Genomic DNA, 12,126 nt, shown 5'->3' on the forward strand with positions numbered 1-12,126 from the left:
TCTAACTTTGGCTCAATCTCTGTCTCTCTCTCTTTTTCTCTCTCTGCTCTATTTTCATCTCATTCTGGTTTTGTTTCTCTGCACTTCTCTTTTCTCTTTGTTTCTCTCCTTCTTGATCTCTATCTCCATCACACAATATCTGGCATAATCTGCCTCTCTTTGTGTTTCTCTGTCTCGGGTTCTCGCAATTATTTTTCCTTTTTAACTTACTTCCATCTTTTAGTTCAAGTGCCTCCACTTCTAGCTTCTTGCCTAGAGTGGGATGGTGAGAAGGACTGTACTAAGGATGCCTTCTCTCTCCTTTTCTGTCTGAATGGGAAAACAAAACTCACAACCACCACCATCACAGATAACTAAGAGATTAGCCCTGAATGAGTGTCTAGGGGTGTGGGTCAGAATGGAAGGGAGAGGCGAAGCTGGGATAGTTGAAGGAAGCGCCCCAGAGCTGACTTTTACCCCATGACAGACATCCTAGCAGCAGATCCAAGATCCAAGATCCAGAAGGTGGTGCTGTGTAAGTCTTTCAGTTTTCCAAGAATTGTTACCACTTTTGGACATAGGACACCTCAGCCCAGCCAGCTAAGCCTTTTTCTAAAAGCTGCTGGTTTCCCAAGAGATTCAATTGCTAACTCTGAGAATCTGGACACGTGAGAATGGCATTGGATTTTCTTTCATAATATGTATAAGTAGATTATAACACCTGGGAATTTTGTTTCCGGAAAGTAAATAAGATTTACAAATATTTGGTACAAAAAGAGTTGAAAACTATTTATTTAGATGATTACAGGGACTAATCACTAGGCTGTGTTTAGAGATGGTCTCTCCCTCTAGAAATTAGGGCTCAAGGGTAGTCTCTACTTCGTGGACTTTGAAAACAAAAGTGCATGCATACACACACACACACACACACACATACACACACACACAAAGCTTTGTTAAACCAATAAAAGCAATCTTTGATTATTACTACTTAATACCACCTTGAGCATAAACAAGGGAACTTGTTAAATAAAACTCTTTTGATTGAGTTATTTCTCTTGCTATTCTAAATCTTCATCTTACTGTTTTATTTTTAAAAGTGATTATTTATGATCTGGCAAAGATAATGGAGTCATTCCTGTTCTCTAGCAAGACTTTCTGAAACTTTATGATTATCCCATTTGGCTGATGGGGAGATTGACGCCAAGAAGGTTAAGTGACTCTCCCAATGAAGAAAAAATGGAGCTGGAATTTGAATCCGGATTGTCTGATTCCTAGACTCCATAGCCTAAAAATGATGTTCAACTGACACACCACCAAGACAAGTTGAACTAGAGGTTGAACTGAGGGTGATTAACTAAGGGGATTGGAAATATGAAGAAGTGGGAAAGGCCTCAGTAGATTTTCCTAAATTAATTCAACCCACCTTTATTCAGGTGCAAGATTAGGGGTTATATGATCACCCCACCAGATAAAGTAATCTCTTCCATGATAGCATCTATACCCGCAAAACTTCAATCCCAGGGTGTTCAGGTTTCCACACAGCTGATTTCCCCGAACATATTTAGGCAGGATCTGGGGCCCTGGACACAGCCCCTCGACCTGGCATCATGGAGCTGGGAGGAGCCTTCACCATCTTTCTGGCACTCTGCTTGTCTTGCCTGCTCCTCCTCATCGCCTGGAAACGGATCAACAAGGGAGGGAAGCTACCCCCAGGTCCCACACCGATACCTTTCCTGGGGAACCTGTTGCAAGTCCGTACTGATTCCACCTTTCAGTCTTTCATGAAGGTGAGTCTGCCCTCCTTCTCTGATAGACCTGTAGTAACTAATCCTATAGACAGATACATGTAAAACCTTCTGACTTCTAAAACACGGACTCTTAGAAAACTGATTTTATGAACCTTAGAATTCTGAAATTCCAGAATCTTAAACTCTTGGAAACACAGACTCTTAGCACATTGGAACTTAAGACTCTCACAATCTCAGGACTTTGGAATGAGAGTAACTTCTATCCTTAAACACAAGGACACTTGCAGTCAGATTGTCTTAGAACTTTGAGACTCAGCATCATGAAATCATAGGATTGTAGAAATTTAGCATTTCAAAGAGAGAAGCACAGATCTTGGAGTTCATCTCATCCTGGTCCATCATTTTACAGATGAGCAAAATAAGGCTTGTGGAGGTTTGGGGCGTCTTGCCCAGGATCACAAAATCTCTGTGCCGTTTTCTTAATAGCCTTTCCAACACTATGACGCACCTTTATGTTTTTACCACATTTATATCTCCTTGAGATCTTCACTTCCTAAAAATTCATGATTGGTCTGTACTTGGTCCTCCAATAACCCCCCTCTTCTTGTGTCTTCCCTCACTCCCAGCTCAGGGAGAAATATGGCCCAGTCTTCACCGTGTACATGGGTCCCCGGCCAGTAGTTGTTTTATGTGGACACGAAGCAGTGAAGGAGGCTCTGGTAGACCAAGCAGACAATTTCAGTGGCCGTGGAGAATTGGCTACAATAGAGAGAAACTTCCAAGGTCATGGTAGGTAACAAAAATAATAAAAACAAAACGATTATAATGCACTTCCTATGTCCCAGCTTCTTTGATAAGTATGCTAAAAGAATTATTGCATTGCATCCTCTGAGAACACTATTAATATTATAATAATTTTGAAAGTGAGGAAGCTGAAGGCAAGAAAAGTTGGGTAATATCACTCCGTAAGTGGTAGAACCATTTGATTTTGACCCCAAACCATCTGACTCGAGAGTGCCTGCTGCAATATATGTGTTGTAATTTTTAATGGATCAAGTACCATCTTCGTGTACGCACTGAAGCTCTTGTGGCCAACCTTGCTTCTTATTTCCTACACATACACACACACAACCCATAGGTCTCTGCCTCCTCTATTTAGGTAGATACCTTTCTAGTGTTGCCCATACATCTACCTCTAATTGGCCACACAACTTCAATTCCAAGCAGCCTCACACCATTCCTTCCATATTTCCATCCATCCATCTATCCCTATACCTTTTCTTCTGTTCATCTTCTTTTCCATTGATGCATACATCCACCACAAACTCCATTCACTAATTAGTCTTTCTATACAAATGTTTTCCCATCCAACTTATCTATACATTTATCAATTAACTTTCCATATACCCGTCTATCCGTCCTTCCATCCATCCAATCATTAACCCTTCCATCATTCATCTGTCTGTTAATCTTTCCATCCATCCTTCCTTCCAACCGTTTATAAATCCATCTCAAACCATCTATTAACCCTTCCCCCATCAATTAAAGTCATCCATCCATTTGTCAGTCATTCCAGTCATAAACCCTCCCTTCCATTCTTGAATCCACTCAAATTCATTTCATTAAATTTCCAGGCATTAACTCACCAATCCATGTAAATTTGGTAATTTCTAAATATTTTTTACTACATGGAAACTCCTTTTGTGTAGGCGTATTGATGTATAGGTGTGAGCTTCTGTGTAGATGTAAGTGTATGTCTACAGAATCCAAGTATTATATAGAAAATTGAACTAATATCCCTATTCCAGAGTACCGTACATGGAATTCTATCTATTCCAATGCGTCCATCCAGTCTTATCAGTGCAGGTCTTGTTCCTGTAAGAAACTCTCCTTGATCTCCCCTGATCACTTCTAGACTGATTCCCTTTCTTCCACCTCAGCCAGGACTGTTTTTGAGGGTCCTGTAGGAAGGGAACCTTAGTCTCCCCATCAAACCTGGAAGGTTGGGAGGGGCTTTCCTGATTGCAGAGTCTAGGGCTTTCGTAATATATCCTCATCGTTGTCCAGCACAGAGTTGGGCACAGGAAGGGGAGGGGGGCAGGATCCTGACTCTGATATTTTGGCAGGTCTAGCTATGGCTAATGGAGAACGATGGAGGATTCTGCGACGCTTCTCCTTGACCATCCTTCGGGACTTTGGGATGGGAAAGCGGAGCATTGAGGAACGGATCCAGGAGGAGGCTGGCTTCCTACTGAAGGAATTACGGAAGACCAAGGGTATGTGAGGGTCCCAATGGGGAGGGCTACAAGGTGACTCAGTGGCTGTAAAGAGTTCACTTAGGAGAAGATGGGCCTTGGTGGGAGAAAACTCTGGAATGGAAGAGGATGAAAAAGATGAAGGATTTACTGAGATTTCCAGCCAGGTTCCAACTAAAAAGTTAGCATGAAGGACCCTTGGAGACCACTTGTCCAGAAACTTCAATCAGTGGATCTCAGGGAGTTTGTGAGCTCCTGATATCATATGCGGACTTTGGTGATATGAAAGTTTATGACTTTTTCTGGTGATAGAATCGAATTTTATTACACACACACACACACACACACACATACACATATTGTGGTAAAAACCACATAACATAAAATTTTACCATGTTAACCATTTCAGTAGTGTTAAGTATATTCACATTGTTGTAAAAAGATGAAATTTTTCATTTAGCAAATCTGAAACTCTATATCCACTTCATTATATTTTTAAAGGAATCCAGGCCCTGCCCAAAAATAAAGTCTGGATGCACGGCGGCCAAAAAATTAAAAAGACAGAGAGGCTGAAAAATACAGAGATGAATGGATAGATAGAAATAAAGATAAATTTCTCTAAATCAGAGATTCCTCACTTGGGCTTCATGCGTGCTAAACAATCTACATAAGGGCTTTGTCCATGCACCCCCATAAATTATTTGCAACTTTGTATATTTATGAATATATGCATTATTCTGGAGAAATTGTCACCAAATCAAGTGACTTGGCCAGCATCCTGTTTTGCAGATGGTGCAGCTTAGGCCATGGGAAGGAGTTTCTTAACAGCCCAAATGGAATCATTGGTAGAAACAGACAGAATCCAGCTGTCCTTGTTTTTATGTGTCCCTTACCACTACTTCTTTCCAAAATCTGTGACTCTCCAGCACAAATACAAATAGATACTAATAACAAAAGCTACTGATTGAGCTCCACCAGCATTTCTTGAGTGCTTCTATATGCCATGCACTGTGCTGAGCATTTTACATGGATAATGATATTGAATCCCCGTGAACCTATAAAATGGATACTAAACCAAGTCGAAAATTGGGAAATCTAGATTCAAAATACAAAAATGAAGTAACTGACATGTTATTAAGCAGTCATCACTGATATCCAAAACTGAATGATTCCCCATCCCCTGCACCTAATCATTGCCTCCAACGTAAACAATTTCTATCACCCAGGTGCCCCCATCGACCCCACTTTCTTCCTGAGCCGTACTGTCTCCAATGTCATCAGTGCCATCGTTTTTGGAAGCCGCTTCGACTATGAGGACAAGCAGTTCCAGAAGCTGATGCAGATGATCAATGAAAGTTTCACTGAGATGAGCACACCTTGGGCACAGGTGCCCACCAGTCACTTCTCTACCCACTCCCAACCTCAGTTAATTAAGCACCCACCTGTACCTCACTTAATCCTCCCCACATCCCTGGGAGGCAAGTATCAATATATCCTGAGTGTCCAAGAAGCAAATGGCCTCAACCAATTCTAAGACCCAGTGCTGGATAGACTCTAGCTATGTGACTCCAGGCTCAGCCCATGCTGGCCCCTGGTGCCCATCACTGACTGACTCCTTTGCCTATTTCCCACAGCTATATGACATGTATTCTGGAATTATGCAATATTTGCCAGGAAGACACAATCACATCTACTACTTGATAGAGGAGCTCAAGGACTTCATTGCCTCTAGAGTCAAGATTAACGAAGCATCCCTTGACCCCCAAAACCCTCGGGACTTCATTGATTGCTTCCTCATCAAGATGCACCAGGTACCTCTTCATCTTCCACCAACACTTTTCTCTTATCTCCTCAATCCTTAGTGCCTACAACTTTAACCTCATCTGTAAATATGTTGGAGATAAAAGTGCAAGCATTGTTTCACATGGTTCGCTTTTATTTATAGATGAGATATGAACACCCTAAAGGCACAAACTCATACTTTTAAAATAAACTTTCAATGTAAACATTTGAGGAACATGGAAACAAAATCTTACACCTTTCTAACCATAGATGCCAGAGACTTACAACTGTAGAAAAGGACAGTGAATATTTAGAATCTTCGAGTTTGGGAAGCTTAGACATTTAGTCTTTAAACTTAAGAGTTTAGACTTTAAACTTAAAAGTTTATAGTCTTAGAGATACATAAATTTAGAAGCTTAATACTTCTGTATCATAGAACTTTAGAAGTTTTATGTGTTTGTTATCATAAGACCTCAACAGTTGGAAGATAAAAACTGCATACCCTAATATCCTGGAACTTTCAAATCTGACAAGACAATCTCTTTCTACTCTTTTCTCCCCATAGTTCATTCCTCTCCAACCAGACTGGTCTCCTCCTTGCTGTTCCTCTAATACACCAGGCACACTCCTGCCTCAGGACCTTCACTCTGGCTGTTTCCTCTCCCAGATACTCTCTTGGTTTATCCATCGATTGTGTTTTCACAAAGGCTTAACCTATACATGGAGAAAATAAGAAGATAAAGACAGAAGAGGATGATTCTGTTTACTATCCCTCTCATTTCCAGGATAAAAGTAATCCCTACACGGAATTCAACTTCAAGAACTTGGTCCTCACCACTCTCAACCTCTTCTTTGCTGGCACAGAGACTGTGAGCTCTACATTACGCTATGGATTGCTACTGATGATGAAGTATCCTGAGGTGGAAGGTGAGTGTCCACCTGGTGACTTTCACTCTCAGCAGGGATAGAAGACATAATCTTGAAACTTCAGAACCCCATGGCCTTAGACTCTTCACACTTTAGACCCTAAGGATATGGAAGCTTGGAATCTCTGGCTTGAGAGGCGATTTTATTTAATTATCTTCTTGGTACTTGTATTAGTTTCTTATGGCTGCTGTAATAAATTACCAGAAACTTAGTAGCTTAAAACAACATAAATCTATTACCTTATAATTCTGGAGTTCTGAAGTTCAAATAGGCTTTCACTGGGTCAAACTATGGTGGAATCTGATTCCTTGCCTTTTCCAGCTTCTAGAACTGTATTCCTTCAATTCCCGGGCTCATGATGTTGCTTTCACTTCAAAACCAGCCACATAGCATTTTCAAATCTCTCTTTGTTTCCATTGTCACATCTCCTTCTCTGACTCTGACCCTCCTGCCTCCGTCTTATAAAGGGCTTTGTGATTATATTTACAGCCAACATGGATTATCCAGGATAATCTCCCCATCTCAAAGTCCTTAACTTAATGATATCTGCAAAATATCTTTTGTCATGTAAGGTAACATTCACAGGTCCCAGGGATTAGGAGGCAGATATCTTTGATGGCCATTATTTAGCCAATTATAGTGCCAGAATCAAATAGAATCCATCAAATAGAATCTATCTCCCATAAATTCCAATCTGGTCTGGTCGAGTAACTCCAGTAATGAGTAGCTCATTATTTGCTTAAGGAGAATCCCCAATTTTGGTCCCTCTCCCTTCTAATGCAGTTCAAAGTGAGCCAAAGAATTTCTCCTGTTACAAAGGATGGAAGAGTTGTCCTCTACTAATCTAAATCATCAAATATTTAATGAACCTCTTCTATGTGCTAGGCACTGTCCTAGTCACTTGCATACTGGATTTTATGTAAATTTCCCAACTCTGTGAGCTTGTTAGACCATCACATCCATTTTGAAGATGAAGGAACAGGCCCAGAAGATAAAGTCATTTGCCCCAAGGTCACTCAACCGGAAGTCGAGAGAGGGGTAACTGTACCAATAGTGCTGTTAATCACTGTCACATAGTTGCTGTCATTTGCTCCATTCCCATCCTCATCAACTGTTGTGTCTCTTTTCCATCCTGTCAAAAATCTGTGTATGAAAGCCAAGCTGGCATTCGGACACTGCCCTGCTCATCAGTCTTCCATAGTTCCTCACTGCTTTCTGCTCAACAATGCTTGACCTAAGTGTTAATATTATTCCCACTTTTCTTGGTGAGGAAACAGAAATAAACTGCCAATGGTGGTGAGAGTCGGTGAGAAGCAGAGCCTTGGACTGAATTCAGGTCTTGTCTGCCTCTAAAGTTTGTGACCACTGGCTCTGTTTGAATGAATTAAAGTGGAGGTCCTAAGTTGCAAAAACATAAAATAAAATAAAGTAAAGATCAGATGTCCCAGCTGGCATTCAAAGCTCCAGGCTATGTGCCTCCCAGTGGTCTGGTGAGTATTTATTAGCCACACCACTGTGTCAGGTATATGAGTAAAGAGGCAATCCATACAAATATGGCCTACTCCCTCAGGGTACACAGGTGCTGAAGATACAAACTCATGGCTCAACTTTGGCCTTAAGAATTACCTTCTGTATCCTTGTCTGTTATGTTTTCTGGTCTCTTCCAGCCAAGATCCATGAAGAGATTGAGCAGGTGATAGGATCACGCCGGATCCCAAGTGTGGATGACCGGGTGAAGATGCCCTACACAGATGCCGTGATCCATGAGATACAGAGACTGACAGATATTGTGCCCATGGGTGTCCCCCATAATGTCATCCGGGACACTCATTTCCGAGGCTACTTTCTGCCCAAGGTGAAGTTGCACCTTCAGTGTCACTCTACCTCTTCTCCTTACATTGTACCCCTCTCTCCTCCTGGTTCCCTATGTCATACTCAAACACTGATTTCTCCTAACTGCCTCTATCTTCACCTCAGGGTACTGATGTGTTTCCCCTACTTGGCTCGGTCCTCAAAGACCCCAAATACTTCCGCTACCCAGATGCTTTCTATCCTCAACACTTCCTGGATGACCAGGGTCACTTCAAGAAGAATGAAGCCTTTGTGCCTTTTTCCTCTGGTAGGTTTCTACAGTCTGAGTTCCCCCAAAAACATGCTGGATATGCCCTCCAACCATTGGTATGTATTTGACCTTCGGATCTGAATAGGAAGTTGAGTGCTATTTCATAGAATCATAAAATCTTAGAATCCCAAAATCATAGATTAGAACCATTGACTCTGATAACTACAAAAATAATAGCACTAAACATAGGTCAGAAAACTTTTTCCCTAAAGGACTAAATAGAAAATGTTTTAGGTTTTGCCAACCATACAGTCTCTGCCTCAACTATGCAGTCTGAACTACTCACCTCCACCATCGTAACACAAAAGAGATACAGACAATACGTAACTGAATGAGCAGGACTGTGATGCCAAAATATTTTATTGATAGACACCCAAATTTGAATTTCATTAATTTTCATGTGTCAAAAAATATTACTTTCTTTTGATTTTTTCCAACCATTTAAAAATGCTAAAAGAGTCTTAGTTTGCAGGCAGTACAAAAACAGACAGCATGGAGAATTTGTCCAATGAACAGTAGCTTGCTGATCCATGACATTTATCTTAGAATAATGGTATTTTAGGTGTAAGCCCCATTGAACCCGGAGTCAATGCAGTATTTAGGAAACAGGAAGCCACTTCGTCACTCACAAATAGTGGTGCCTGTCTATAAAATGGAAATTAATCTCTCCAAAGTACTGGAAGGGTGTCTCAATTACGTGCACAGTTTAAGTGTGAGCTTTCTTTCTTTCTTGTTTTTTTTTTTCTTTTACCTCAGCAGTATCTGGCAACAATTAGGTGTTTTGTAAACATTTAAGAAGTTGAAATGAACAGTACCTTCAAATTCATGATCCTTTAGAACCATTCCATCTTGGAATCTGATGGAATCCAAGCCATCAGAGAAATAGTTGCCATGTGTTGACCCCTTTAAGTGGCAGACCCTATCTAAGGACTAGGTATAGAAACCCACTGAGTCTTTATACTGACCCTATAAAGTACATATTGTCATGATCCCAGAGATGCTGAGGAGGCAGCTGAGGTTCAAACGGGTGGTGGGGCCAGAATGCTCCCCATGCCCACATTATCCTGTGCAAGAGTGACCCACTTTTCCTCCCTCCCCTGTGCTTACAGGAAAGCGCATCTGCCTTGGTGAGGCCTTGGCCCGCATGGAACTCTTTCTCTACTTCACCTCCATCCTTCAGAACTTCTCCCTACGCTCACTGGTGCCGCCTGCTGACATTGACATCACGCCCAAGGTCTCGGGCTTTGGCAACATCCCACCAACCTATGAGCTCTGCTTCATGGTCCGCTGAGAGCCCCCTACTGGAAGCAGAAAGAACCATCAGACAACAGAGCCCTGTTCTGTTCCCACCCTCCTCATCTCCCTAAATTCTCACAACAGCCCTAAGAAAAGACACTATTACTACTGTCATGGGACCACAGGTCAGCAGGGGTCACCTGAAAATATAGAGTTGCATCTTCTATATCCAGTGGAAAACAATACCCTGTTCAAGATTTCGGCAACAATCTGGAGGATTTACTCTCATCCTCCAGATCACGGATCACCTCCTCCTGAGCTTTCTGCCTCCACCAAATTCTTGCTGTAGATTCCATGTCTTTATGTTGTTCCTTTGTCTTTGCCCTGATAATGACCAAAATGTGAGTCACAATCCTTTCTCCTTGATTCTCATATTCACCACTCCCAAAAAGGCAACAAAGAACTCAAAACTGCCCACTGTAGCAAGTTTATTGGGTATTGTGTGGGACGTCAATAGGGCACTTCAAACAACTTAAAACGGCCTTTTTGACTTCCTTGTTATTAGCTATCCTTTCTGCCAGCTCACCACCAAAGATTTCCCCCTTGGTGGGCCATCCTTGTAATACCCCAGCCTCAACCTTCTTGCTGGCTCATTACCTCTCCCTCCCCCATCATCTCACTTGCTAAACATGGTTTTCTAGTTGTTCTTGTCTCAATTTCCAGTTCCAAATACTCCCCCATCCATTTTGAAGAATAGTTAAATCACCCACGGCTCTATTATTCCATTTCTAAACTCCGTCAACTTGCTCAGTTGATGAAAAGCATCCTTCATTTTTCATTTTATTCAACCAATATTTATTGAATACCCAATATGTGCCAGCACAATCTCTAGGTACTTGGAATCCATCAATGAACAAAAGAGAAAAAACTCTTGCCGTTGTGGAGCTTAAATTCTAGTGGGGGAGGTAGACAATTAAGAATAAACATCATAAATAAGTAAACAGAATATAGGAACAGCAAAGTAGGGAAATGGGATAGGGAATTCTAGGATTGGAATTTTAAATTGGGGGTCATGGGTGGTTTCACAAGGTAGTGAGGAGCAAGCTGTGCAGATATCTGGGAAGGGAGTGTTCTTGGCAGAACAATTGAAAACAGCAGAGTTGGGCCAGCCCCGTGGTCAAATGGTTAAGTCCATGCGCTCCTCTTCAGCAGCCCAGGGTTTCGCTGGTTCAGATCCTGGGTGCAGACATGGCACCGCTCATCAAGCCATGCTAGGTGGCATCCTACATGTAGGATCCTACATCCCACAACTAGAGGGACCCACAACTAAAACTACACAACTATGTATCAGGGGGTTTTTGGGAGAAAACAGAAAAATAAAATCTTTAAAAAAAGAAAAGCAAAGTCATAAGACAGAAGGCCACCTGTGTGTTCATGAACCCACAAGGAGACAGGTGTGGCTGTAGTGGAGGAGGGAGGGAGAGTGTAGGATTAAGTGAGATGAGGGAACGGAGTTAAAAGGTCAGACTGTATGGGGCCTTGTGCACCTCAGTGAGGAGCTGAGTGAGATGGAGGTCTTTGGGGGCTGGTGATCATAGGATGACATATATTGACATGTTTAAAAGGCTCACTTTAGCTGTTGTATGGTGAGTAGACTGAGGAAGGGGGCATGAACAAAAGCAAAGACCAATTAGGAGGCTACTGCAAGCGGTGATGTTGGCTCAGACACAGCAGAACCAGTCAAGGTGGGGAAAAGTTGGTGATTTTGGAATCTATTGTGATGTCTGAAGTTGCAGGATTTGCTAATGTACTGGACGTCAGGTGTGAGAGGAAGAGAAGGTTCAGGTTCATGAGCCTTTTAAACAGCTCATCCTTTACCATTTCTATTCTAGCCACACCCCTGCCCCAGAGACCTTCAGGTCCAGTAACACTTCAGGGTTGCTATTTTTAATCAACATAAGATGAATTTGGCCACTTTAAGCAGTAAAGCCTGTTGGCTACAGACGGGCACTGGTTAGCTCACAAAATCAATGGGAATTCTGGAAAACCAGACAAAGAATATGAGTAGGAAAAA

General features: G+C 41.9%; 1 protein-coding gene across 2 annotated transcripts in view; it reads left to right on the forward strand.

Annotated features, from left to right (window-relative positions):
* Positions 1-10,924, forward strand: part of LOC124251038 (cytochrome P450 2G1) — a 28,575-nt gene extending 17,651 nt beyond the window's left edge. For both annotated transcript variants that reach the window (XM_046683452.1, XM_046683453.1), the window contains 9 exons: positions 1,548-1,769; positions 2,357-2,519; positions 3,857-4,006; positions 5,212-5,372; positions 5,620-5,796; positions 6,553-6,694; positions 8,362-8,549; positions 8,672-8,813; positions 9,926-10,924. In XM_046683452.1, the coding sequence (XP_046539408.1) occupies positions 1,590-1,769; positions 2,357-2,519; positions 3,857-4,006; positions 5,212-5,372; positions 5,620-5,796; positions 6,553-6,694; positions 8,362-8,549; positions 8,672-8,813; positions 9,926-10,107 (1,485 nt within the window). In that variant the 5' untranslated portion in view covers positions 1,548-1,589 and the 3' untranslated portion in view covers positions 10,108-10,924. The remainder of the gene's footprint in view (positions 1-1,547; positions 1,770-2,356; positions 2,520-3,856; positions 4,007-5,211; positions 5,373-5,619; positions 5,797-6,552; positions 6,695-8,361; positions 8,550-8,671; positions 8,814-9,925) is intronic.
* Positions 10,925-12,126: the final 1,202 nt, after the last annotated feature.

Source organism: Equus quagga, chromosome 13 (assembly GCF_021613505.1).
Source record: "Equus quagga isolate Etosha38 chromosome 13, UCLA_HA_Equagga_1.0, whole genome shotgun sequence".
Taxonomy (NCBI): Eukaryota; Metazoa; Chordata; class Mammalia; order Perissodactyla; family Equidae; genus Equus; species Equus quagga.